Source organism: Oreochromis niloticus, linkage group LG16 (assembly GCF_001858045.2).
Source record: "Oreochromis niloticus isolate F11D_XX linkage group LG16, O_niloticus_UMD_NMBU, whole genome shotgun sequence".
Classification (NCBI taxonomy): Eukaryota; Metazoa; Chordata; class Actinopteri; order Cichliformes; family Cichlidae; genus Oreochromis; species Oreochromis niloticus.
This window is the reverse complement of record NC_031987.2, coordinates 18,007,321-18,031,134: the sequence shown is the minus strand read 5'-3', so window position 1 is coordinate 18,031,134 and position 23,814 is coordinate 18,007,321. Positions and strand designations below refer to the sequence as shown.

Genomic DNA, 23,814 nt, shown 5'->3' with positions numbered 1-23,814 from the left:
TGGAGGAGGCGACCTGGGACTCCAGGCGCGTATTTCATAATTCATAATACTGAACATGGTGACGCATTGGGGGACCTGCTGCTGCTGTGAAAAAGTCCTTCTTTCTCTCGTTTAGTTTGGACCTGATTATGAATCAGTTTTTCCACTTTTTTCTCCACAACCTGACAAAGTGAAGAAGATATGTCCGCTCAAGGACTGTTAAGCACTGTTTTCTCATGCTCGCTAAGCCCCAAAAGTATTGCCAAGCGGAGACTGAGGCAGACCAGGAGCTTGGACTCGGCGTTGATGCGACATTGCGGTACCGAAGCTGAGGAGACGTCGACTAAGGTCAGTTGACTCGCCAGGTTTGATTGACTGACACCACAAATATAGGCTAACAGGATTTTCGGCGTACTTCCTCTGGTGTTAAATGTATTAGAAGAGGTCGCAGACAGTGATAAAAAATGTTTGTAGGTGATTATTCTGTGAAATGTTTTTGATGCTGACATTTTTACTGAACTTTGGAGATGCACGCGTCCTAAAATTTAGGTTATAAAACAGAGAAATATTAAAAATGTTTTTACTGTCGAACTTTTGTACCTAAGCGTGCAAGAGAGAAGCACAAGAGAGAACTTGTTTATACTGTTGCAAAATTCCGGAAGTAGTTTAAATTCCCATATGGATGATATATCCATTTTATTATTTTCTCTTAATTTTGCCTTAGATTAAAACGCTGGGAACATGCTTTCCGCAAATTTATTATTGTTATTATTTTATATTATTTGACTTATTTTTGATTTTTCAGGTGGGCTAAATATCACAGGAAAATCCTCACTGTTGCAACATCACCAAGTCCGTGACTAACAGAGCTCTTAGTTTCATGACGAGATGTGCAGACTTTTGATGCAGTCTGTGTGTGTCACGGGACAATGAAAATGATTCAGCTGCTTGCTTTTGCTTTTGTCAAAGTGATGTCAGCACAAGTCTTTGTCTTAACCAGCTCGTTGAACTTTGACACATTTGGCGAATGTGAGGGAAATCGTATCGAAGCACATAAAAGGGCAGACGTTTCTTTAGTATTAGTATTTTTGCTATTATATTTTATTTAGCATCCTATATAAAAAATACAGCTGTTCTTACATAAGAACTCATGGTAACTGTTTGTATTTTATAATGGAAATGTATTACAGATGTGACATTCTAATAGGCTTCTAATAAATGCCAGATATCTGGTCTCTCTTGCAAGTCAGAGCCTCAGAGCCTTCAGAAATTCTTTTTTCAGGGAATCTGAATGAAGCTGATCTAAGCTGGAGACACACCCTTTGTCAGCGAAGACTTTAATGTGATTTATGACTTTTTGGAGTGTGTGCATGAGTTAGCACGCACTTTTTCTCTTTTTTTTACTGAACATTGTTGAATGTTCTTTGTGTTGCAATAACAAGCTTAGACGTGCAGGCAAATAGCAGAGTTACTTTTAGTAATATTAATTTAACTAAGAGTGTGGGGAAGTATTTACACATTTATAGAAAGTGCAGCTGTGCAATTCCAGCACAAAACAAGGAAGAACTTCAGTCCCTTGAGCTGAAATCTGAAGTCTGAGATCATTTCTAGAGACCCACGTGACTGGTCTTAGCTTACAGCGACAGCAAGTGCCTTACTGTATGCAAACTTTATTCAAGGTCACTAATCAAAGTCACATTTTCTGAGTTTGTCCGACAAGTGGTTCATTCGGAAAGAGTCGAAGTCTTCTGCAGAAATATTAGTAAAAACAGGCTGACAGTGTTTTCGCCTTTCCACAAAATACTGCTGCATCTCCACCCACTAAATTCCCCAATTTTGCTTTTACTAGTGTTTTTAATTACTTAAATGCCAACCGCTATTAATTTTGCATAAGAGAAGATCACACAGGCAAACAGAGGGCTTATAAAAAATATAACACTGCTTGACGCTGCTTTCTAATGATGACATGACTCAAATGATCGGGATGATTGGGAACTCATTGGTCCGTCAGTGTGATCCTGACATTAAAAAACACAATCTTTTCTTGTTTAAAGGGACGTGTCAGAACGGTATTTTTGATCTATGTTATTAAGCGGTTTGCTAGCTCCATAGGTTGAATATCATTGTGTTTTATTAGTGGTGTACTCACTCAGAATCTCAACAATCTGAGCGGAGATGGAAAGCAGAGACATCTGGTTTACATGAAGAAAGCCTCTCTTTCTCACAGTACAGCAGCATGACCTGATCCTTGGCTACAGTCCCTCAGGCACATATTTCTTCCCACTAGAGACTGTCCGACAAGAGACTGCATGGCATGGGGCTAAATCTGCTGGCTTGCAACTGCAGCACTATAGTGTCAAGTTTAGTGTCTGATAAATGGAAACCGCCCAGTGGGTTAGATGTAAACATTAGTGCAAAATCATTGTTTTATATCATTTTGTCTCACATTCATCCTTCCACTGGTTACATAATAGAAAAGTTACGATCTGCTTAGTGTAAGTTAAACTGTATTCTCAGCCAAAATTCCTGGATACTTACACTGAATAACTAAAATTCATTCACAATCTTGGCTTCTATGAGCTGTTAAAAGCTTATGGATCACTTCTTTTTGTTTGTTTGTTTGTTTGTTTGTTTGTTTGTTTGTTTGTTTATATTATAGTTTCAGGGGTTTTTTTCCCTCCCAGTTCCAATCTGTGTATCGTGCTCAAGAGTGCCAATAAGAACAACATGGTCACAGACAGACAGGACACTGAGCACTGAAAGTTTTATTAAATTAAATCATTTCAGGAAAATATAAAGTGTGCTGAGCGCTTCAATATCATGACAGTTAGTATGACTGCCCTACTCTAAGTCTGTAACTTTTTAATATGAGTGTGTTGGTTCTTTCTTATGTCCTTATAAGTACATAGACTCAGTTGCGGTCATGGTAAGCGTCCATTTAAGCTGTTTTTGATTTTGCCTTTTACTGGCTGCAATTGGACTGGAGATATTTGAAAAATGTTTCCTGACTTTTAAATCAGTGATGTGAAATGAAGTGAAATCATTAAGTATCTTTTTTGGCACTCAGTTTTAATATTGTTCACATGGAATTATAAGTCACAGAGCTTTTGAAAACTAGACTGAGACTCAATAAAGCCAGATTAGATATCCAGCTATAAATTAGATCTAACATGGTAAATGGCAGGGTTATAACTGGGTTATTGCTTATCAAGCCTTTAGAGGGAGCCATGCATCATTCTGCGGGAGTAATGTAGTGAAGAAATGAGGATATTAATCACTGGAATGATGATTAGGGCTTGTTAGGAGATAATCTCCAAATGATATCCACACTCATCTTGAATTAATTAGTTACTTATTAGTATATATTTTACAAAATGTATGCAATTATACTGTTATCAACTTTCATACTTGTGCTGTTCATACACAAGATCATTAGTCCGTCATTTGCTTAAGCAGCGTGGCCATTGGGTCACATTATTTATTAACATCATGCCAAGTAGGAGGAGGTTGAATATATAGGTTGATAGATTTTGTCAACAACATTAGAGCAAATTTTCTCTGATGACTAGAGAGCTTCTTAATCTATTCAGGCCTTTTGCATCATTATTTATGTATAGATACTGACATAGAGTCTCAATTCACAAGCCACCAAGCATGCAAGCAATCTTCAAGCTTTCTGAAACTGCAGTGTTTGCGGCATTAAAGTTGAAAATGAGAAATCACAATGAGCCTCAAAACACATCAGAATGCAGCCCTGTGCGCTGGGTATATTGTTTCATGTAGAAAATGAAACTGTGCAGCTTTGGCGTCATCTGCATTCCTCTAAGCATCACAGCACAGAGATGGCCTGAAGGGGAAAAAAAAGAAAAGAAAAAGAGCTTGCAGGAAACTCAAAACTGCGCTCTCGGATCTCACTAAAAGGCATTAGCTTTATTAAATGCTGGAGGAGACATATTTAAACTGAAATTGAGCTTGTTTTTAGAACACTGAAGTTAGAAAATGTAGAACTAACAATAGCGCTGAAAGCAAGACTGCAGTTAGAGCGCATAAAGGGACGATGGTGACACACTTGTTTTCGACTGTGACTCACGACTGAGTTCGAGGTGTCTCACCAAATTGTCGTCATCTTTCAGTGTGCACGTAAGTGTTGCGCTTTCAACAGGAACATGTGGTTTCTGTAAATTAGCTCTTAAACTTTGACTGTTGTTGCATTAACTTAATAGGAACCGTACTGAGCAGGGTAAAAATTCCAGCTGTTCCAGCTGTTGTGTTCCCAATGATATGACAATATGATTATCAGTCAAAATCTGTTCCAGTGGATATGAAAAAAAAAGCCTTTAAATGTATTATTATTGGTTATATCTGTTAAAAACAGTGTAACAAAATATCAGAAACTACCCCTTTTAATTGTGAATCCCTGTATTCACCTCTTTATCTGAAACTACCTAATGTGGCGTGCACAATAAACTTGCTTAACTAACACATGAGCGCGCACACACAGCTTTCGTCTATCCGTTTATTTTTTAGCACTTTAATGATTAATCTGCTACTATGATATTAGTTTTAGAGTAAATTCGATTGATCTCAGCTGTTTCTCAAGTTTTGTGGAAGAGCTTGCCGGTGATTCAGTTGTTACTGCTAAGTTTTCCAAAGAGCTCTCAAAGTGAAGGAGGATTTCTCCACCCAACGTTGCCATCAAAATGTTTTGTGTCTGTCTGGCGTGCTGCTTCCTGTTTATCATCCTCCTGCAAAGCATTAAGAAAACTCATTTCCAGAGAATAAGTCTCAGCGCACTTTACAAGATGATGTGGAAGAAAAATAAACAAGAAAAGAAATTTGAGGCATGACTCTAGTACAAAGAGATCTACAGGTTTTAAGCCTTGCTTTATTGTTCCTGTGGAAGAAGTAATTGAACTAAGCAAACCTGTAGATTGGAAAAAGTTTGGAATTGCAGAAGAGAACTAAACTTTGTCTAAAACACTCAAATATTTTGAGTTTGCTTCTCGCAAGAAGCCTCTGCTTTCCAGAAAGGAAAGCTTAGATTTGTTGACATGCGTAAAGCTGGGATTATAAAGTAATCTCAAAGTTAAATATTCATTAACTCACAATTGTCTGTAAGTAGAGACAGTTAAGTACTGTGGCTATTCTTGGTAGAAGTGAGCATTTAGTAAAGATTACTCCAAAGGCGCAAAGCAGAATGCTCAGTTAAGTAGATGTTGTTAACATCTGTATGGGTACTAAAAAGGTGTGGTACAGTGGAGGATTTGGGACTGCTTTGTTGCCTCTGGGCCATAACAGCTTGGCATCACCCACATGAAAGTTACATTAACTGTTTTACGGGATAAAATCACAGTGGCTGTTTATGAGTTGAAGCTCAGCATGTTAATTGTTTATGTGTAATAACATGAGAACATGATTCCGTATCTCATATCACACCTAATGACCGAAAACGTTTCACATGCATTTCGTCTCTATAGCTGCTAGCTCTTTATTCTGACTACCAAGTTCTGCAGACACAATTCAGAAGCTTTAATTTCAGCTCTGTGTCGACAGTAGACTGTGCCAGCTGCTGTCATGTCATGTCAGAATGGACGGGTTTCACCTAAGGCTACACCTCTGCTACAGTTTTGACTTATCATACAGTAGCAGGAAAAAGTGGAGACATCAGTTGCAACACTAATGATGACCCTGTTGTAGTGAAGTGAGCACCTTAACTCAGCTCCTGAGGACATGAGTCGAGTGACTGTAGGGTTTCAGTTTTGTCGATTTTGTCCATCCATAAATTCATTTTCTCAACTACTTGTGGGAGGGGTGGGGTTGATGCCTTTATAAAAGACTCATATTGAATGCAGATACAGATGAAGCCTATCTGCAGTGAGCATTTAACAGTCTAGCCCTTATTTTCGAGCTATTTAACTCTGCTAGCTTTAGTTTTATAACAAAGTGTTCAGCTACTGTAAAAGCTCACATTATATAGGAAACGTGAAGTCACCAAGCCGAAAGTTGCAGCTGTGTGCACCAAGCAAAATAGTATATTATTAATATACCAATCCATCCATCCAATCTCTTCAGCTTTATCCTTCAGCGGGGTCTAGAGCATATCCCAGCTACTGAGAACGCTCAGTAAAGTAAAAGAACGAAGTTTTAATATACTTTCTACAATTTTTTTTATTATTGATTTACTTTTAAAAAATATATAATTTGGTTCTCAAACTTCTCAGTAGCAACAGTGCCTGGCACGGCCTTTTGGGTAATGTAGTGCTAAGAATGATTGGCACCTTTGAAGTACCGCGCAAAGCGAGAAACCCTGCGTGCTTCTGATGTACCTGCAGGTATGCGCTTCTGTGCTTTGGGATTCGTTTGTTTACTTGACACAAAGAGGGCTGACTCTTCCTGTCGCCCCCTCCCTGTCAGGGCTAACTTTATTTATGAGGCTTGCAGCAATGTAAATCAAACCCAGAACTTGTGTCACTTTCCAGTAGACGTGAGCCCGGGCAGTGCTGGCTGTAAACATGTGGGTTGCTTGTATGAGGGACGATGGTGGGAAATCGGTTAATTTGGCACTAATCGGCTCTGAGCGCAGTTGAAGGGTCACTTCTCGTCCGCGGCGACTTTGTGATGGGGGATCTCCTGGAGCGAAGCATCACTTACGCTGTGAGTAACGTTTCAGAAAGGTAGCGATCTGAGCTGTTGACGCTCTGAATGTTTCCTAAACAGTTTGCAGAAGTGGACGGAACATTTGTGTAATGACATAAACTCAGGACGTGCGCTTATGCCCGACAGACTTTTGATCCGTGCGATTTTAATAGAGGTACCATTACAATATTTCCACTCACGCACCTGCACTTTTACTCAGCATACATCATGCGTCAGTATTATTAGCCTTATCTTATGATGGCTCAGTCCTCTAAATAAATAAATTCTTTTTGTTTGTTTGTTTCTTTTTTCAATAATGGAGGTTGAATAATTGTTGCAAAAAACTACAAACACAAAGGGAAGTAACAGCTGACATCCACCCTTGCGTGCAAAAATCTGTAGTGCAGTGTTGAATGTAGTTGTTTCATTGCTTATTCAAATCTAATGCAGAATTCACTGTACAACTCTCCAGCAAATAGTGTGTACAGAGTGTAAGGGCTCCATAGAAAGCACTTCCTGTAATGCCCCATTCAATGGCTTCCTGAGCACTAAAGAATATTCATCACCCCTCTGGATTTTGTTTAAGGGTGGTTGATTGGTGTAATCTGAGCTTTCAATCTAGCCATATTGTATGAACTACCTTGCACATTTCCTCTCATTGTATTCAAGGAAGCGCTATTGTGTTTCAGCAAGGCTTTGACTTAAAATTAGGTCCTGCACAACCGCGTACACCTGTCTTTGACAGCTGCGTATCAGTGAAGCTGGAGTGTTTCAAATTTAGATAGATATTCAGATCAACTGCTATAAGTGCATATAAATGGATTAACTTAATCACTTGATATTAACTTACCAGTAAATTGAGGATAATGCCCCATCAGGGACAAACATGAGCAAACTGTAAATCCACCCAGCCTTTATGATGACAGCCTCTGTAGCATCTTAAAGCAGCTGTTTAGTTCTGAGTTCACTGTAATCTGACTAATTTGAAAAATTACAAAAGACTGCTACAAAGGGCTGCCTGCATGCAACAAAACTGTAATTGTCACAACCTGTTAATGATATGAAAAAGCACTGAATGAAATGTGCAATCAAATGATATGTTAAAACTTGTCATGTTTGGACATGACAGAATTGAACCTATTGGCTAAGAGATATTGCATAAAAGAGAGCGGTGCTTGGAACTGCACAAAGCAAATAACTGGCTCTTTGTTTCTGAGTATTGTAACAACTGGGAGAGACTGTGGGAACCCAGCTCACCGTCACATCAGATACATGGAGAGCGTGTCCACTCCCATACACTCACAAAAGAGGAATGTGTGAACAAAGTGACATTACTGCAAATGTGACTTACTCATGGCATTTATGCAACTGCAATGCAAAGAAAACAGGTTTTTTTCTTTGCTGTTAATGGTTTTGCACATGGTTTTGTGACCTGGGCACTAAAGTATTAAGTGTGTAGTTTCTGTCCAATGACCAAAAAGGTCATGCCAAAAAGCTCTGTAAAATGCAGACAGCTAACATAATATTTATTTATTTCCTAACCAGTCATCCATCTTAGGATTGTGAGTGATCTGGAGTCTATCCCAGCTGCCACAGGGCAAGAGTATGTCCTACTCCTTGCCCCTTTGAAAGAAAAGCCCTTTATTTTTAAGTATATATTATATACAATTGATCAGAACTGTTGGAAATGGCAAGTAATGATTATAGGAATAGTTGTACACAAAAAAATACAGTTCAATTTTTTAATAAAAGAATTTTCAGTTTTGATTTAATACAGTTTATTTTGCCATATTTTTCATTTCTGAGCTTTATGTTGGTGTTGGCATGGGCGTAGGCACTTACCATTTTACAGAATGTAGTGGTATAACATTTCCAGAAATTACCTTGATTTTTTCCATTAAAATTTGTATTTTGTTACACTGTACAGAGATTTCAGCGACAGTCACTCACATGTTCAAATGAGATGTAATGCAACCTTATCACGTTAAAAGCGAGACTGAATGTGCATCTAGCATTAAAAGCTGGCAGCAGAAAGGAGTCGCAAATCTATTGCGATACATACTAAATACAGTTTATTGACTACTGCCTTTGCACAGTAAAGAAAATATGTTTGTCATAGAATATTATTTGGATTACAAAGTGATAAGATGCTAAAGAGCGGTTTCTTTCTATAGTCTTTCCATAAATTGATCTTCTTTATCAGTTAAAATTATGCAAGATTTTGTGCTGTAAAGAAGAGGATATCTAAAACTGTTCCAATTCTCGTTGGTACACTTAAGCACTCTTTTTTTTTAAAGTACTTGGCAAGCAGGTTGTTCCAGCATGCTGGGGAACTTCCCACACTTCTCCTGAGGTTTTAGGCCGTCTGCATTGCTTCTGTCTCTTGATATAATCCTAGACTGACTCTATGATGTTGGGATCAAGAGTCTGTGTGGCCCAGGCGATCAGTTGCAGGACTCGTTGTTCTTCTTGTCACTAAGGATAGATTATGACTGTGGCTAAAGGTTTGGGCTTGGTGTCATGCTGGTGAATGAATTAAGGCTTAGTCAGATGCCTCTCTGAAAAAATGCCTGCGTCTTAAACTTTTTCACCGCTTTTATACTGCACATTGTCATACTGTATGTGTGCTAGATAATGGTATGCTACTGTTACACAGCCCTAATTCTCATTTAATGGGAGTGAGCCACTTTAGTGTAAGCCTTATCCCGATAATGAGTTTCTAAGCTTCTTTGGAAAATGGCTCATATGACTGGCTTGACTGTACTGGATCAAAGCAGTGTAATCTCTGGGATGGAGATGCTCAGAGGTTGAGGATTTCAGATCAGATTATTTTCCTTGTCACTACTCCAGTATAAAACCTTTAGAATATCTGTAACAGTGTTTACTAATAAAGCATTTTTTGTGAAATGGCTTTTTAGACAATAGACAAGCACCTGCTAAAACTGTATGCACCATCACACACTATACTAAATTGGGCTAAAAGGAAATTAAGATGATACATTTCACATTTAAGGGGAGCTATTATTGCACAGTCAGTATTGATGTTCAGTATTGATGATACAACAGCTGATCTAGTTAAGCTTTTGCTTTTTGTTTGGTTTCCAGCAGCTGTGCCCTATGGCAACATTTTTTTTAGGTGTTGCACAAATCCATACATCAGTTTGTTTCATTCAGGTAAAAACAGTTATGTCATGAGGCTTTTATTCATTTTTTTATTTTTAATTTGGAAAAAACATTTACTTGGACTCAGATGACTGATTATTACATGGTAGTCAAAGGTCATAATGACATTAATGAGTGATTGTGAATGTATTTCAGTTTTAGTCCCACAATGAACTCGTGAGTCTAATCTTTGATGATTCTTTACTACATATATGGCAGTCATGTGAAAAAGAAAGGACTCTGTAGTTCTGTGAAAAACTGAGTGCTTCCATAAGAATTCAAATTGTAAGTAGGTGATGATAATCACATGCACTTGATTAATTTGTCATCACCAAGTGTGACCACCCCTATCAAAGCCTAAGTTTTAAAGGTTTTTGTGGGTCTTGTGCAATCGTGTGTGAGTTAGTGGAAGTCCCAGCAAATTTATCCAAAGGTCAGACTGTGCAATATCAGAGAGTCAAAGAAATTGGAGAAAAAAAAAAACAAGAAAAAAAAAAACAAGAACTACATGTCAGGCCTCAGTTAGCGTGCTAAATGTTATAATTCATGACAGTGCAATTAGGAAAAGACTGAACAAGCACGGCTTGTTTGGAAGGTGTTGCCAGGAGAAACCCTCTTCTCCCTAAAAAATACTTGGCAGCACACCTTATCTTTGCAAAGTTGCATCTGAACAGACCGCAGGAGTTCTGTAACAATCTCCTTTTGTCAGGCAAGACCTAAGTGAAGCTGTTTGACGAAAACCAAACACAGCATATCAGGACAAACACCTTGTACCAGCTGTTAAGCACAGTGATGGAGGGGTGCTCTGTCCTCAGTCTGTCCGACAGCACCTACCGACAGCTTGGCCAAAATTGAGTCATACAACAGGACAATGATTCAAAATCACAGCAGCAATTTGCAACAGAAAGATTGAAAAAGAAAAATTGGGCCAGGTATTGCATTGGCCCAGTCAAAGTTCAGACTTTGGAACAATGTCTGCAAACCTCAATGAACTGCACCGTTGTACAGAATAGTGGGCCAGAATTCCTCTAAAGTGATGTAAAAGACTATAAAGTCATATAGAAAATGAATAATTCAAGTTGTTGCTGCTAACGGTGGCTGCATGCTATTGAATGATGGGGTGTATTTTTTTTTTCTTTCACAGGAATGCATAGAGTCTTGTGAACACTTTCTTTTTCACATGACTGCATATGTGTCTGGACAGATATGGATGCAAACTGTAACTTCACTGTATGGTGGAGGCATACAATCAAAAGGCCTCACATTACTGGGGCACAAGTTCAGTCAGGCAGCATCACTAATGTCAACACCTCATAATTCTTGTTTCGACATGCAGAAAAAATATTTGTGATAGATTACATAAAGTGTTTAATACAATTGCAACAAGAAATTAATAACATTTGCACATTGCAACCTGTCTCTCCCGTGCGGTCTGTCAGTTTCCCTTGTGGGAAACAGTTTTGATGATTTTCAGCTGCCAAGTGAAGCAGAACTGCAAGTGTTTGGCAGTTGATGCACACTGCCATCTGCAGAGAGTGTGACAGGTCATGAACATATGACACAAATTATGGATGTAATTGTCTGATGTGCTTTAAAACCTGCATGTTTGTGTTTGCCCTCAGGGTGACTTCACTTGGAACAGCTTGTCAGGAGGCACTGTTGGCCTCAAGCCCGTCCCCCTGCAAAGCCTCTCAGAATTGGAGAGGGTTCGTCTCCAGGATGTGGCCTTCAAGCGATTGCTTCGGTGTCATGACCTGGGCTGCCACATCACCATCCCTAAATGTATTACCACACACAGACACACACACAATTACAGGCCTCTTCTTGTCTCCCAAGTTGTTATTCTGTGTCAGGCAAGAAACTTTCTGAAAAAACACATGCTGAGCAACAGATGGGAAATGTTCCTCTTTCCTTTTTCTCCTTTTTTTTGTGTAAGGGTGTCGTACTCATAAACTCATTGGTTTAATGATATGAGCTCATCTACCTTCGCCAGTAATAGGCTGAATCATTTCTGGAGTCCACTACTGCTGCCCTCTATAAAGAAAGCTTTTAAAAACTGTTTATTTTCTGGTGAGCTGTCTTGGTTTTCCTTGTTTCAAAATTGTCCCTGGAGTCTGTAGTGCTTCGAAAATGCCATAAATAGAGGACATGTGAAAAATGTGCTGTTTTCTGAAAGGGAACAGTCCTGTAAATTGACTGGGAATTAATATTTGCTTTGCATATCATTGTCTTGACACTTTTTATATAGTTTGTGTATGTTTCTTAGCTCTTTTGTATAGTGACCCTGAGAATATCAAGTGGAGCAGACATAAACAGAAACATATTTTCTAGAATTCTTTTTTTTACCTGTGACTCTTTTTCAGATGGCCACAAGCACAAGAAGACACTCAGGAGGAAGTTGGATTCATTATCTAAAGAGAAGAGTAAAGACAAAGGTAACATGATCCGGATATAGTCTTAATTCTGGTGCTTTAAAGGGTAGTTTTCTCCCAATTTTCTATTTACAACATGAAGTAATGGCAGCATAGCAGGAACTTTGGTGCTTTCAAGCACTTCTTAAACAGATAAAGATAAACACAGCTATCTTTTGGGTCTGTAGGAGAACCACTGAGTCTTGTAAGACTTTCATTCCCTTCCAGTTTCTAGTCTAGTCAGCCTGTGACATTTTAAAAGATACTCTTTTATCCTTTTTGGCTGAAGCTGTATCGACTCACTGAAGCCGACAATCTCAGCTTTTTATACCCACGGAGCACTGAGCGATCAAAATCAGTACAGAGAGGGCTGTGATCTCCAACCACCACGCTGCCCCGCCCGCTGCAACAATCCAACAGGAAAGTGATGTTCTCTGTCAGACAGGCAGTCGAGGGAAATAACTAAAACAATCTTAAGTGGTGGCTTGTTCGTTACAGCCTATCCTCAGGCATGCCCAGCCCCCTCTTTCCTCTTTTCCCTTTTTGTTTACAAAAGCACTTGGGAAAGTATGTGCTCCCTCACTCTGAATATTAAGTGTGGCTGTAGAACAGTGTTCTTGGCATTTATCTTGTCATATTTACTCTGAGCAGGATTTATTTAAAAATATATATTAAATGCTTTCTACGGAAACTAATCCAGAGGGTAAAATGGATAATACGCTGCCATGATTGACACATCTAAAGAGAAGCTTTCTGTTGACTTGGAGCTTATATGTGAACTTTAAGTCTCGCTGTCTTACTCTTCCCCCCTCACATAGACACCACGCCACAGGCGTTTGGCATACCACTGTCGCATGTCATATCCAACGACCGCATGCACAAGCTGCGGCAAGATCACCCACGGGAAGAGCACAGTGACCCCACTGAATTGATGCTATCCTTCCTTCATCTTACATCTAGCTACAAAAGGGCTAACAAAGAGCTCTCCAGCAGCAACTCGTCACTGAGCTCCACTTCTGAGACCCTTAATGAATCACCACTGCCCAGCACACCAGACATAGCCCCACGGACACGCAGACGGGTAGGCTTCCCTGTCAACAAACCATACATACACTGATGTAGAATAACAAGTTATTTGTCTGATTATGCTTGCACTTGAGATTTCTTTGAGAATTTGTGACCTTTTTAGATGTTCCCCCGGAGGCTGATGATGTGGCCATTCACAGCATATGATCAATTGCTTTTCCAGTCATTATACTGTCACCCATCTGCTTAACAGGGCGGAGTGTCTGTGGATTGCATCACTGACCTTGATGACAACCAGTCTCGGCTCTTGGAGGCACTCCAGCTGTCTCTGCCAGAAGAGGCAGCTGGCAACACGAAGAAACACCATGACGAAAAGCTCAGCCTTAACCCTATTTACAGACAGGTGCCCAAGATAGTGGACCAGTGCTGCCAGCACCTGGAAAAATATGGTACGTAGTGCACAAGTAAATTTACATAAACACAGTGCAGAATACTAAATTAAATCCTATAAAATGTACATGTACAATGTACAAAATGTTGCGCCTCACAGAAGAAGGTTCTGGGTTCTAATCCACCATGTGGCTGGGGCCTTTCTGTGTGGAGTTTGTGTGTTCCCCTCAATGTCTGTGTGGATTCTCTCTGGACAGTCTGGCTTCCTCACACACTTCAGAAACATGTAGTTAGTGGGGTTAGGTTAATTGGTCATTTGAAATTGGCCTTAGGTGTGAATGGCTGTCTGTCTCTTTGTGTTGGACCTACGAAAGATTGGGGGCCTGTCCGGGATGTACCCTAGCTCTCACCCTATGGCAGCTGGGACAGGCTCCAGCCCCAGCAGAGGAAAATGGATGGATGCAAAATGTACAGAATATCCCCTTAAACACTTGGTTAAATGTTCATTGTCTTGCGATGCAAATGCCTTGGAAGTTGGCTCTAAAGGAGCATCTTTGTCTTTGTTTAGCCCTACAGACAATTGGAATTTTTCGTGTTGGGAGTTCCAAGAAGAGAGTACGACAAGTAAGACGTCAGCTTAGCTTTTTAACACCTCTGGTCTTTATCCACGGGTAACATTTTAACCATATCGGTTGTCACAATATTTCACCCAGCTTCGTGAGGAGTTCGACCAGGGATGGGAGGTTTACATGGATGAAGAGCACAGCGTCCATGATGTAGCTGCATTGCTGAAAGAATTCTTGAGAGACATGCCTGAGTCACTGCTGACAAAAGAACTTTATACAGCCTTCATCAATACAATGTGTAAGAAAGACACACATACACAATAAACAATCCACTAACTTCAGATTACTTTGAAATTAATCTTAACTGTCTGTTTTGTTGTTGTTGTTGTTGTTTTCTTCTACAGTGCTGAATTTTTCAGAGCAAGACAGTGCCATCCAGCTCCTGGTGTTTATGCTTCCTCCCTGTAACAGTGACACGCTACAACGCCTCCTCGGCTTGTTGTCCACTGTGTCTGCACATGCTGAAGACAGCCTGGACAGTGAAGGACATAAGGTAGAGGCCAGTTTTTACGGCAGTCTAAAATGCTTCAGAGAAGCACAAGCTTTTGTTTGATGACGTTTATACAAGTGTGAGGTAGCACACAATGAGGTGATGATGATTTAGTTAATAATTTGGTCTTCTTTGCTGTGGAGTTTAACCCCTAGGGACTGCCTGTGTTGGCAAGAAAGCACACATTTTATAGCTTGTTGAGTCTATCGCTGAATAGGAAAAAATATGTTCAATCACAAAATAATCTCATTGACAAACTGGTGATACATCGTATCCCAACTGCCAACGGAGGGAAGTCAAAAAGATATGCAGTACATCTGAGGCCTCTTATTTTTAATTTGAAGGAAGGGACATACCATAACGCAACACCTTTATGCACAATATGGTTTCTTTAATAACCATTGAATGAGGACATAAACAATGCACGTTGGTATCATTCTCTTCTGTCTTAGGGCCAGATTTACTGTTGTTCTGTGCAAAACCCTCTCTTGGCTTTTTAAAAGCTACTCTTGGGATTTACTTAATATTCACAGTGTCAATTTTGTGGCTATAAAGCATGGATACATTTTGTGGATTAAATTTCCCTCTCATGGTTCAGAATTTAGAAGATGAACAAAACATAAGCATTAACCTCATAGGTTTTGAGGTGGAATAAGTATCATTCAATTAAATTTATTTCACAACAGTCAACAACAACAGTCGCTTCGAGGCAAGCGTCATTTAATGAAGTTTGGTAAATGCTCTTTTCACTGAGTGGCAAATAATAAACCTAACTGGAAGGGCCAATAAGTGTAAAAAATTAGGGAGGAGATTATTTAAATGAATCATACAAATGTGATTTACTAAGGACTGTTGCAGGCGAATTAGTGCAAATTACACCATTATTTAACTCAGGAAAAAGCATGTCTTATTTTGCGCCTGATGTGGCTGTGATAGTTGCCGCTAAGAACGTTAATTTATTTGAAATGCCAACAGGAGATGTTATCGGAATGAGTGCGTAATTGCTGTGGGTGGATTAGTCAAAGTTGTAAGTGCGGTGGCAGAACTTTGGCTCTGTCCTTTGGCTCTTCGCTGTTTCCTCCCACTGAATGTTTAGAAAAGCACTTCACATATTTCTTGTCCTCAATCACACTGGTATTTCAGTATAACAGGGCACAACTTTACATGGACACACAGAGGAAGGGGACAATAGTTTCCTAAAACAAGATGGATACAAACCATGGATGTATGAGAGGCAGCAAACTTACTTTTTACAGTGAGCAAGGTAGTTTCCAGTATTTTGTCCTTCAAGTCACATTTCTACATAGAGATCAGCTCATACAGTGATAACTGCAGAGAGTACAAAAGCCTCTGCATGTCTTTACTCAGCAGTGCATACACACAGTAGGGGTAACTCCATTAATATTCAGACAGGATTTGATGGCAAACAGTGTTTGGTGTTGTTATTCTGCACATCTCACAGGCCAGCTGTTACAGATTCCAGGCGTATACGTTTGATTGTATTAAAGCAGTTTTTCTCCACACCTGAGCTGTCAAAGCTAGCCAAAGAGCAGATGGCCCAGCATCCAAATTCCCACAAAGTTCTTACCAGTTTCTTACAGATATATAAAACATTCTCCTTAAGCTGTCTTCAGTAATTTGCTCTGCTCTTGGCAGCTTGTGTTGGTCATTACTGCAATGAACCGGCTATGTTTGCATGAATAACTTAGTGCCTTATTAGTAGATCACTTGCAAAAAGCTTTCAGGCCCACGGGTGTTTCCTTTTTCCTTCTTTTTTCAGTTGCAGCTAATTTTCCCTGCAATAAACCTGATATAGATGGATCTGCATATTTGATTTGACAGATTTTTCACAGTAGATCTCATCCTGACATAATCCTAATGGGAATTTGTGACTCCTCCTGGACTCGAACCAGCGATTGTTCATGTTTTTGCACCGTTATGTCATGTTATGCACCACTTTGTTTGAGAATGACGAGACAGTTAAAGTGATCTGCTTATCCCAATATGATTATTAATCACCAACTCAAATTGAAAATATGTGCAAATAAATTGATATAATGCAAGTTTAGTTGGAGGATGTGTTCAGTAGTTTAAACATGTTATGAGAACTCTGTGTTCTGTTTTGCTTAGGTTACAGGCAACAAGATGACATCGCTTAATTTAGCTACCGTCTTTGGACCCAACCTCTTACACAAGCAAAAAAACTCAGACAAAGAATTTGCAGTAGAGAGTTTTGCCCGTGCAGAGGAGAGTGCAGCCATCATCGGCGTGGTCCAAAAGATGATCGATACATATGATACGCTCTTTATGGTAAGGGCTCTAACTGCAAACTAAGATGTTAAACATTCTTAAGGTTTTCTTTGGTCAGTCAGTGTTTGCTGTTGTGTCTTGTGCAAGTTCAAATATAGGTTAATATAGGTTTTACGATGGTAAAATATGATTCCAGCCTCTGTTTTGTTGGTGTGATGATGCCAGGATGCTCATCTTCATTATCTACAGTCTCTGTTTTTCAACAGAAACCTCAGTCGAGTCACACTTTAGTTAAACTATCTGAAAATTATCTGTCAAGAAAATCAGCAGGGTAGAAGTCAATCAAACATGTATTTACATTAATTATTTTCTCAGCGCACCTTGCAAACATCTGGTAAATGAGTCACTATAAACGAACAGCGTAGGCTTTTTTTTTTTAAACCCTTCTGGGGGACATTATCTAATTAATATGGAGAAGAGTTTCGTTCTGCTTAATCACCAAATCACCGAGTGAGGATGAAGGAGAAACCAAATTTATGTTTTTTTTTTCAAGGTGCCCCCTGACCTGCAGAATGAGTTGCTGATGAGTTTGCAGGAAACAGATCCTGATGTGGTGGATTATTTACTGCGGAGAAAGGCCTCGCAATGCTCGTGAGTTTCTGCCTTTTGTCTCATTGTGCATTGAAGCGCGTGCACGACTACTCAAATGATCAGAATCAAGCACATATTATATCTCGTGGTCACAGGTTTTTCTAGAATTGAGTGCCTTTATCCAAACATACCCATCCATTAACATATTGCGTCTGCTTTGTCTTCACAGAGAGCCCAGCCTTAGGTCAGAAGAGTCGTTCTCTCTGACTGACAGACGCTTGTCCAGTGACTCACACAAGCCATCTAGTGGAGAGGTTTCTCCCTATGACAATAACTCCCCCGTCCTGTCCGATCGACCGCGGTTTAAATACACAGAGGACGGCAGTCTGCTCTCAGACAGAGTTCCCAGACAGGACAAACTCAGAGACCAATCAAAAGACAACTCTGGCAGTACCTCCCCTACACTTTCTACTGACAAAGGTGAACAAAATTCATTTCAACAATAGTTTTAGTGTATAAAGTGTAACTTAAAAGATCTGGGGAATTTCCTGAGAATTCACTCCCACATCTATGTTAGCCAACAGTGCCATAAAGTCTTCTTAAAGTCACCTTAAAGTTAAGATATTATGAAGACATTTGTAATATGAACATAAAACAGTAAACATGACAGTATATTTCCAATAATAAAACATAATAACTTCTATTTTTTTATGGTATCACTTTGATGTTTGAAATACTCCCAAAGAGGCATTTATTTCTCTCTTTAAAAGACAAGATGGTCACATGTTATTAATCATTTCCATAACTTCTAGTATCTAATATATCTAAGATAATTTCTTTGTAAACGTCATATTGCCAAGGCCAAAAGGAAACAGAAAGAGGCTTAAAAAAGGTGCCATAGCTTTAATCTTCTCATATTTTGCATTGAGATAGTATGCATTAAAGCAAAGAAAGTAATCCTCTTAGTTCTTTTGTTTCTGTTAGAGGCCTCAGCTGACAGTTTCTGGGACACCTGGCATGAGCTGTTCGGGAAGGATTTCACTGGCATCGCCGGTAACTGAATCCATTTTACATGTTGCTCCAGATGGTCTTTGGATATGGAATAAATGCTGGATGCTAATGAATGTTTTCTCCCAGGATACCTTGGAGACGTGTCGGAATGTGACTCATACGGCTCATCCGAGGGGCTGAGCAGTCACCAAGGTAACAACAAGCTGCCTGTCAGTGCAACACAAATGTCATTGGGCGTTTCGGAATGCAGACCACACCCCCCGGTGACTCGCTGCAGCAGTGGTCCTGATGACCAGAGAGAGCAGAGACACCCAGAATCGTTATTACATCAGGCAATGAGCAGCCAATCAGGAGCTGTTAGCTCGGACAACTTAGCACAAAGGACAGGATGCACTGAATGTCCATTACTCCAGGTCAGGACTGACAGTTTATCTCCCCTTAACTGCTCGCGACCTCTAAGAGAGACTCATATTTCTCACTCCACACCCTCCCTCTTAAAATCTCAGCATGACCCCCAAATCCCACAACAGTCCCAGCAGAGCGCTGACTTCAAGACTGTAGATACAGCAGATGCCACTGGGCCTAGAGAGGAAAAAGGCCCTGATTCTTCAAATTGGCAGAAAGAGAGGTGGCATATATGGAAGATGATGTCAAAAGAAAATCCAGAAGCCCTACCAGAAACATTGGTGTGACCCACTCTTAACTGATAAGCAGACTGTGGATGAATTTTTTTAAAAACATGTGCACGTCTCCTGTCACATCGTCAGGTTATCATTGTGTGCAGTTAACATTATCAGTTGATTTTAGTGTTTTATACTGAATATAAAATGCTAAATGATATATACTTGTTATTGTTATTTTGCACTAACTATATAGTTTAAGCATGATTTTGTATGTTTTTAAACAGAACCATCAAAAACTTGTATGTAGACTTGAATGTAATAATTGGACTTGAATATTGTTTTATATTAATGCTGAATGTAAATATTAAAAAGTCTTTTTTTAATATTTCTTTAAATTTATAGTAACCAAATCTTGACACATCTGTAAATGCTGCAATAATATGTGTGTGTCTTGAGTCCATGGCTCATTGGTTTTTTGTATTTTTTCTTTCAAGAAAATGCTTACATTTTAACAGAAGTTCGTCAGCTTACCAACACTCCTGCGTTTGTGTTTGCTACAAAAGAAATTATTGTTAAGCAGCATTATTTGCAGATATGAATATATTTAATATAAGTTTACAGTCATTTGTAATTTAATGAAAAACAACTTTCTCCAGGTGTCTCCTAATAAACAGACTAAGAGTTGTCTCTTTGTTGTCACATTTCCTGCCTCATCCACTTGGCTTCACTCGGTGTAGCACTCAGAGTAATGATTTCTTCAGATTCCGGATAATTATAGGAGTCCTATCTATCTAGCAAAGGTTGTGGGCTGTACCAGGAAGTGGCACGTATCAGCACAGAACAGTGAGATATAGTATTAAATTACATTATATGACTATAATAAATTGATTTATTCATTTATTTTAGGTTCAGGTTTTTAAAATGGCTACTGGTGGGTTCAGAGAACAGTGAAACAATTTCCTAAGCTGGCCACAAGAGGGAAGCATAAGACCAGGAAACTGTTTTGTATAGTTGGTTTCCTTGCTGTTTCGAAACCTTGAACATCAATATGGATCTGTCAGTGGCTATAACAATTCATTACATATTAAATAGAGTTTTATTAACTTTCATTCCTATTGCTTTTCTCCCACCACTATGATTGGTGGTGGGGATTTCATGTGTTGGAGCTGAGCTATGTTCATGTTGGAAAAGATGAGTGATCTCCTCGGGCCACGCATTTTGTTTTAACATTAATCTTACTCTGTGTTAATGGACATAAGATCTGAGATGAGCTCATATTTAACATTAAATGGATGTTTTGTTGGACGCTTTTTTGAAAAAAAAAAATCATCTGTCTATGAAATTTGGCACAGATTCCAGACAGCTGTGAATGCTTCATTATGATTAGTCAATGTAACATAGTGGAATGATTGTGATTGCCTGAACTGCCTATTTTAGTTTTCACGTATCAAGTGTAGTGGTAGGTAATTTCTCACCCACATAGCGCACTCTTCTTTTATTCATCAAAGACAGCAGATTTCCTCAATACAAAGATTTGTGGTTAAACTTTTAAGGCTCCACAGCTGTCGGACTCAAGCTGTATTGGCTGCCATGCAGTCCAATTCTGATGAGACCAAGAAAACAGAACAGGATGTCTGGATGTGTTTTACAGAGAATCCACTCTCACTGCCATTTGTCTTCACGACTTAAAAACAAAATCTGTGCTGCAAATTGAACCATTCATTGTTCTAAACACTACCAGGCCAAAACACTGAAGGGCAAAAACAAACAGACCGCAGCTACCTCCCGAAGCAAACGACTGAGATCAAATATTTAATTCCACGTCTTATCTTTGCAGTACTGGATGTAAATTGATCCTTTGCTTCTGTTCCCAACAGGAGGCCCATCCTGTCTGAGTCCACTCCTTAGCATCAGGAGCAGCTGCAGGGAGGACAGAAGAAGGTCACAACCAAAATGAGACTCAACAGTCAGAAACAAGAGAGCCCTGGTCCTGCAGTTTCAAGGTCGAGATTGATACACAGCTCTCTGCAGAGGAAAAATAGAGCTCAGTGGAGCTCATTAAGGTGTTAGTCATGCACAATCACTCAGTCCTCAGTCCTTTTTCTGTCATTTTAGGCACCAATTCTGGACCACTTAATATGCAGCTGCACTAACTGCTTTTCAGCTATTCGCCATATATCTGAAGCCATCTAAAGGAGATATTCCCTGGCTTGTTAAAGCAGCCATGAGCAGACGTAAATGTAAATGCTTCCTGTCTCCTTCTGAAATTTAACTTAAAATTAGAGGGTGTGCCTTTAAGTCAAATGTTGTGTTCAGTCACTTGTCAGTGCCAAGGTAATGTGCTGCATTTGCATTCCCAGGAAGGTGAGGCAAGAAGCTGTTTTGCGCTGACTTATGATTCAACTTTTTTTGTATTTCGGTAACTTTAGCAGATCTGTAAATAACTAACGATGCCCAGCATTTCAGCTAATGGAAAAATGGATAATACACTGGTAAGTAAATGCAAGAGTTATACACGGCCCTAATGTCAATAAAAAAGAGGCTTATGGGAGTCATAGTCCTGACTGGGTAATGAAGTTTATTTCAAAAGAAAAAGAAAAAAGTTCCAGATTAAAGGGATTAGCAGTGATTGCATTAAGCCTCTCAGCTTAGTCCACTTCCACACTTGATGACCAAAATGTGATGTTTTAGATACCAAGTGAGTCACTGATAAAACAAGCTTAAGCAATTTTGTGCAGTTCTTGACTTGCTTTGCATTCTGAGCAACTATCTTCTGCGGAGGGCGTGTTTGAAGTAATGCTTTAAAGTTACTTTTCTAAAATTTTAATTTAACATCAGTGCTTTCCAACTCAATTAATTTATATCTGTTTGCTATGATCAGGCCAGTATACTGAGAAAAAGTCTTCCCCTCTCCAGTTTGCCACAATCTCCGTGAAGCAATGCAAGAGCAGCCTGCAAAATCTCATTTCATTCTTGCCATCTGTTCTGCCTCATGCTCCAATTGGAAATAAATGTGATTAATATTTCCCCTTTTGAAACAGAGACCACACTGCACCTAGAGAAATGGATGAAATTTGTGTTTTGCTTTTTTTTTCATTCTGATGTTTGTGTTCAAGTCCTGTGTATACATGTTTGTCCCGAACAAATAAGGGCGTGGACCCGAATTTGTTTGTGATGTCCGAAACAAGACTTGGATTTTGGTTTGCGTATTACCAGGAAGTCCTCTTCACTCCCTGAGTCCACAGGACACAGCAGAGGGATGCAAGCTGTATACAGGGTGGGACAAAGGCTCGGGTTCAAGTCATATCTTTGGCTGCGTTAAGCTGTGAATGATTCAATGTCGAAGTTGCGGTTACAATACCTTTTGGGATAGCAAAAAAAATCCAGTTTTCACAGGCAGTTTTGTTCAGTCTTCAAAATTGCGCAACAAACAGAAAACTGCGTGGCTGGAAAAAAAAAACCCACTTCCATGCAACATCAGGCATCAGAGCAACCAGATGTTTTCCTCCATAGCTCATTGTTATCAAGCTTGTTTTATGGGACAACTACACACATACTGAATCTGTCTCCTTATTAGTATTACTGCCATCTCTGTCTCTCTTTTTTTTGTCTGACAGTCTACTTGAGACTGTCAGAATGCCATTTAGCGGTTAGCATATGCGCAGAGATATTTCACAACATATGTTCGGTGAAAATATGTGTGTGTGAGAGTGTGTGTGAAAGACATGTGACTGTTAAATTTAGATGGGGAACTATTTTAATAATGTTTATGCCCTCTTACTTCTGACTGGCTGCAGTTTGCAAAACAATATTTGCTTGAAGTCTGAGCTGTGTGTCTGAGATGACCATATTAAATATATTGTCTGTCTGTTATTTGAGCCAAGAGAAGAAAAAGCTGAACCGGAGAGTTTAGAGCACTTTGAAGCTGGAGCTTTGGGCTCATAGGGATTACTTGAAAATGTGACTCATGTTTAATATGAGTGTTCACCACTACATTTGACTGAAAAAAATATATAGCCTATATAACAGGTTCCATTTAATATGTTTATTTTTAATCATTGTCTTATATGTAATCCTTATTTAGGTGGCAAAAATGGGGGGAAAAAATCCAATTATTTTCTGGTAAAAGTGATCAGTACCAGAAAATGTCTTGAAGAGAAAGTGGTCATTATCAATACCCTGCAGGCCAATTTAAAGCTCTGTGTAATTCCCCTATGTACACAGGCTGCACGCAGGCAAAGCTAGTACACACAGAGATGTAGAAAACATGTTAAAACAAGCTTCAATTATATATAACCTTTCTTTGTTATGAATGAAAGAGCCTGCCAGCAGTTAATGATTAGGCAGAGAATGGACCATGATAATTACTTCAAAAATGGCAGTGTTAAAGTGCAAACATCCAAACACCTGGTAATATGTCTGTGTGCCAATAAAGAAGCCGAGCTTTTAATCAGCACCCTTTAAGGTTTCGCACTCTCGTCTCAGAGATGACAGGGAGCAGCAGCTCCGAGGTGAGTTTTCTCTGCAGCTTTTTTTATCGCTCTGTCCTCCTGTTTCCTTCTAGCCGATTTTTTTTTCTTTCTTGTCGTCTTGGTTGCATCCTTATTCCCTCGGGTCTT

The 23,814-nt window shown here is 39.4% G+C and overlaps 1 protein-coding gene across 2 annotated transcripts; it reads left to right on the top strand.

Moving 5' to 3' along the window:
• On the top strand, positions 1-19,882 carry LOC100711237 (rho GTPase-activating protein 6). 2 transcript variants are annotated; one of them, XM_005460038.4, is made up of 13 exons: positions 1-327; positions 11,400-11,559; positions 12,141-12,212; positions 13,007-13,269; positions 13,468-13,663; positions 14,173-14,228; positions 14,318-14,468; positions 14,575-14,723; positions 16,851-17,030; positions 17,524-17,621; positions 17,791-18,041; positions 18,546-18,614; positions 18,699-19,882. In XM_005460038.4, exons 1-13 carry the CDS (start codon positions 181-183, stop codon positions 19,262-19,264), a joined length of 2,358 nt encoding a protein of 785 aa, XP_005460095.1. In that variant the 5' UTR covers positions 1-180; the 3' UTR covers positions 19,265-19,882. The 2 variants fall into 2 exon arrangements, with proteins under 2 accessions (XP_005460095.1, XP_005460096.1); XM_005460039.3 differs by lacking the exon at positions 1-327 and adding an exon at positions 6,323-6,633.
• Positions 19,883-23,814: the final 3,932 nt, after the last annotated feature.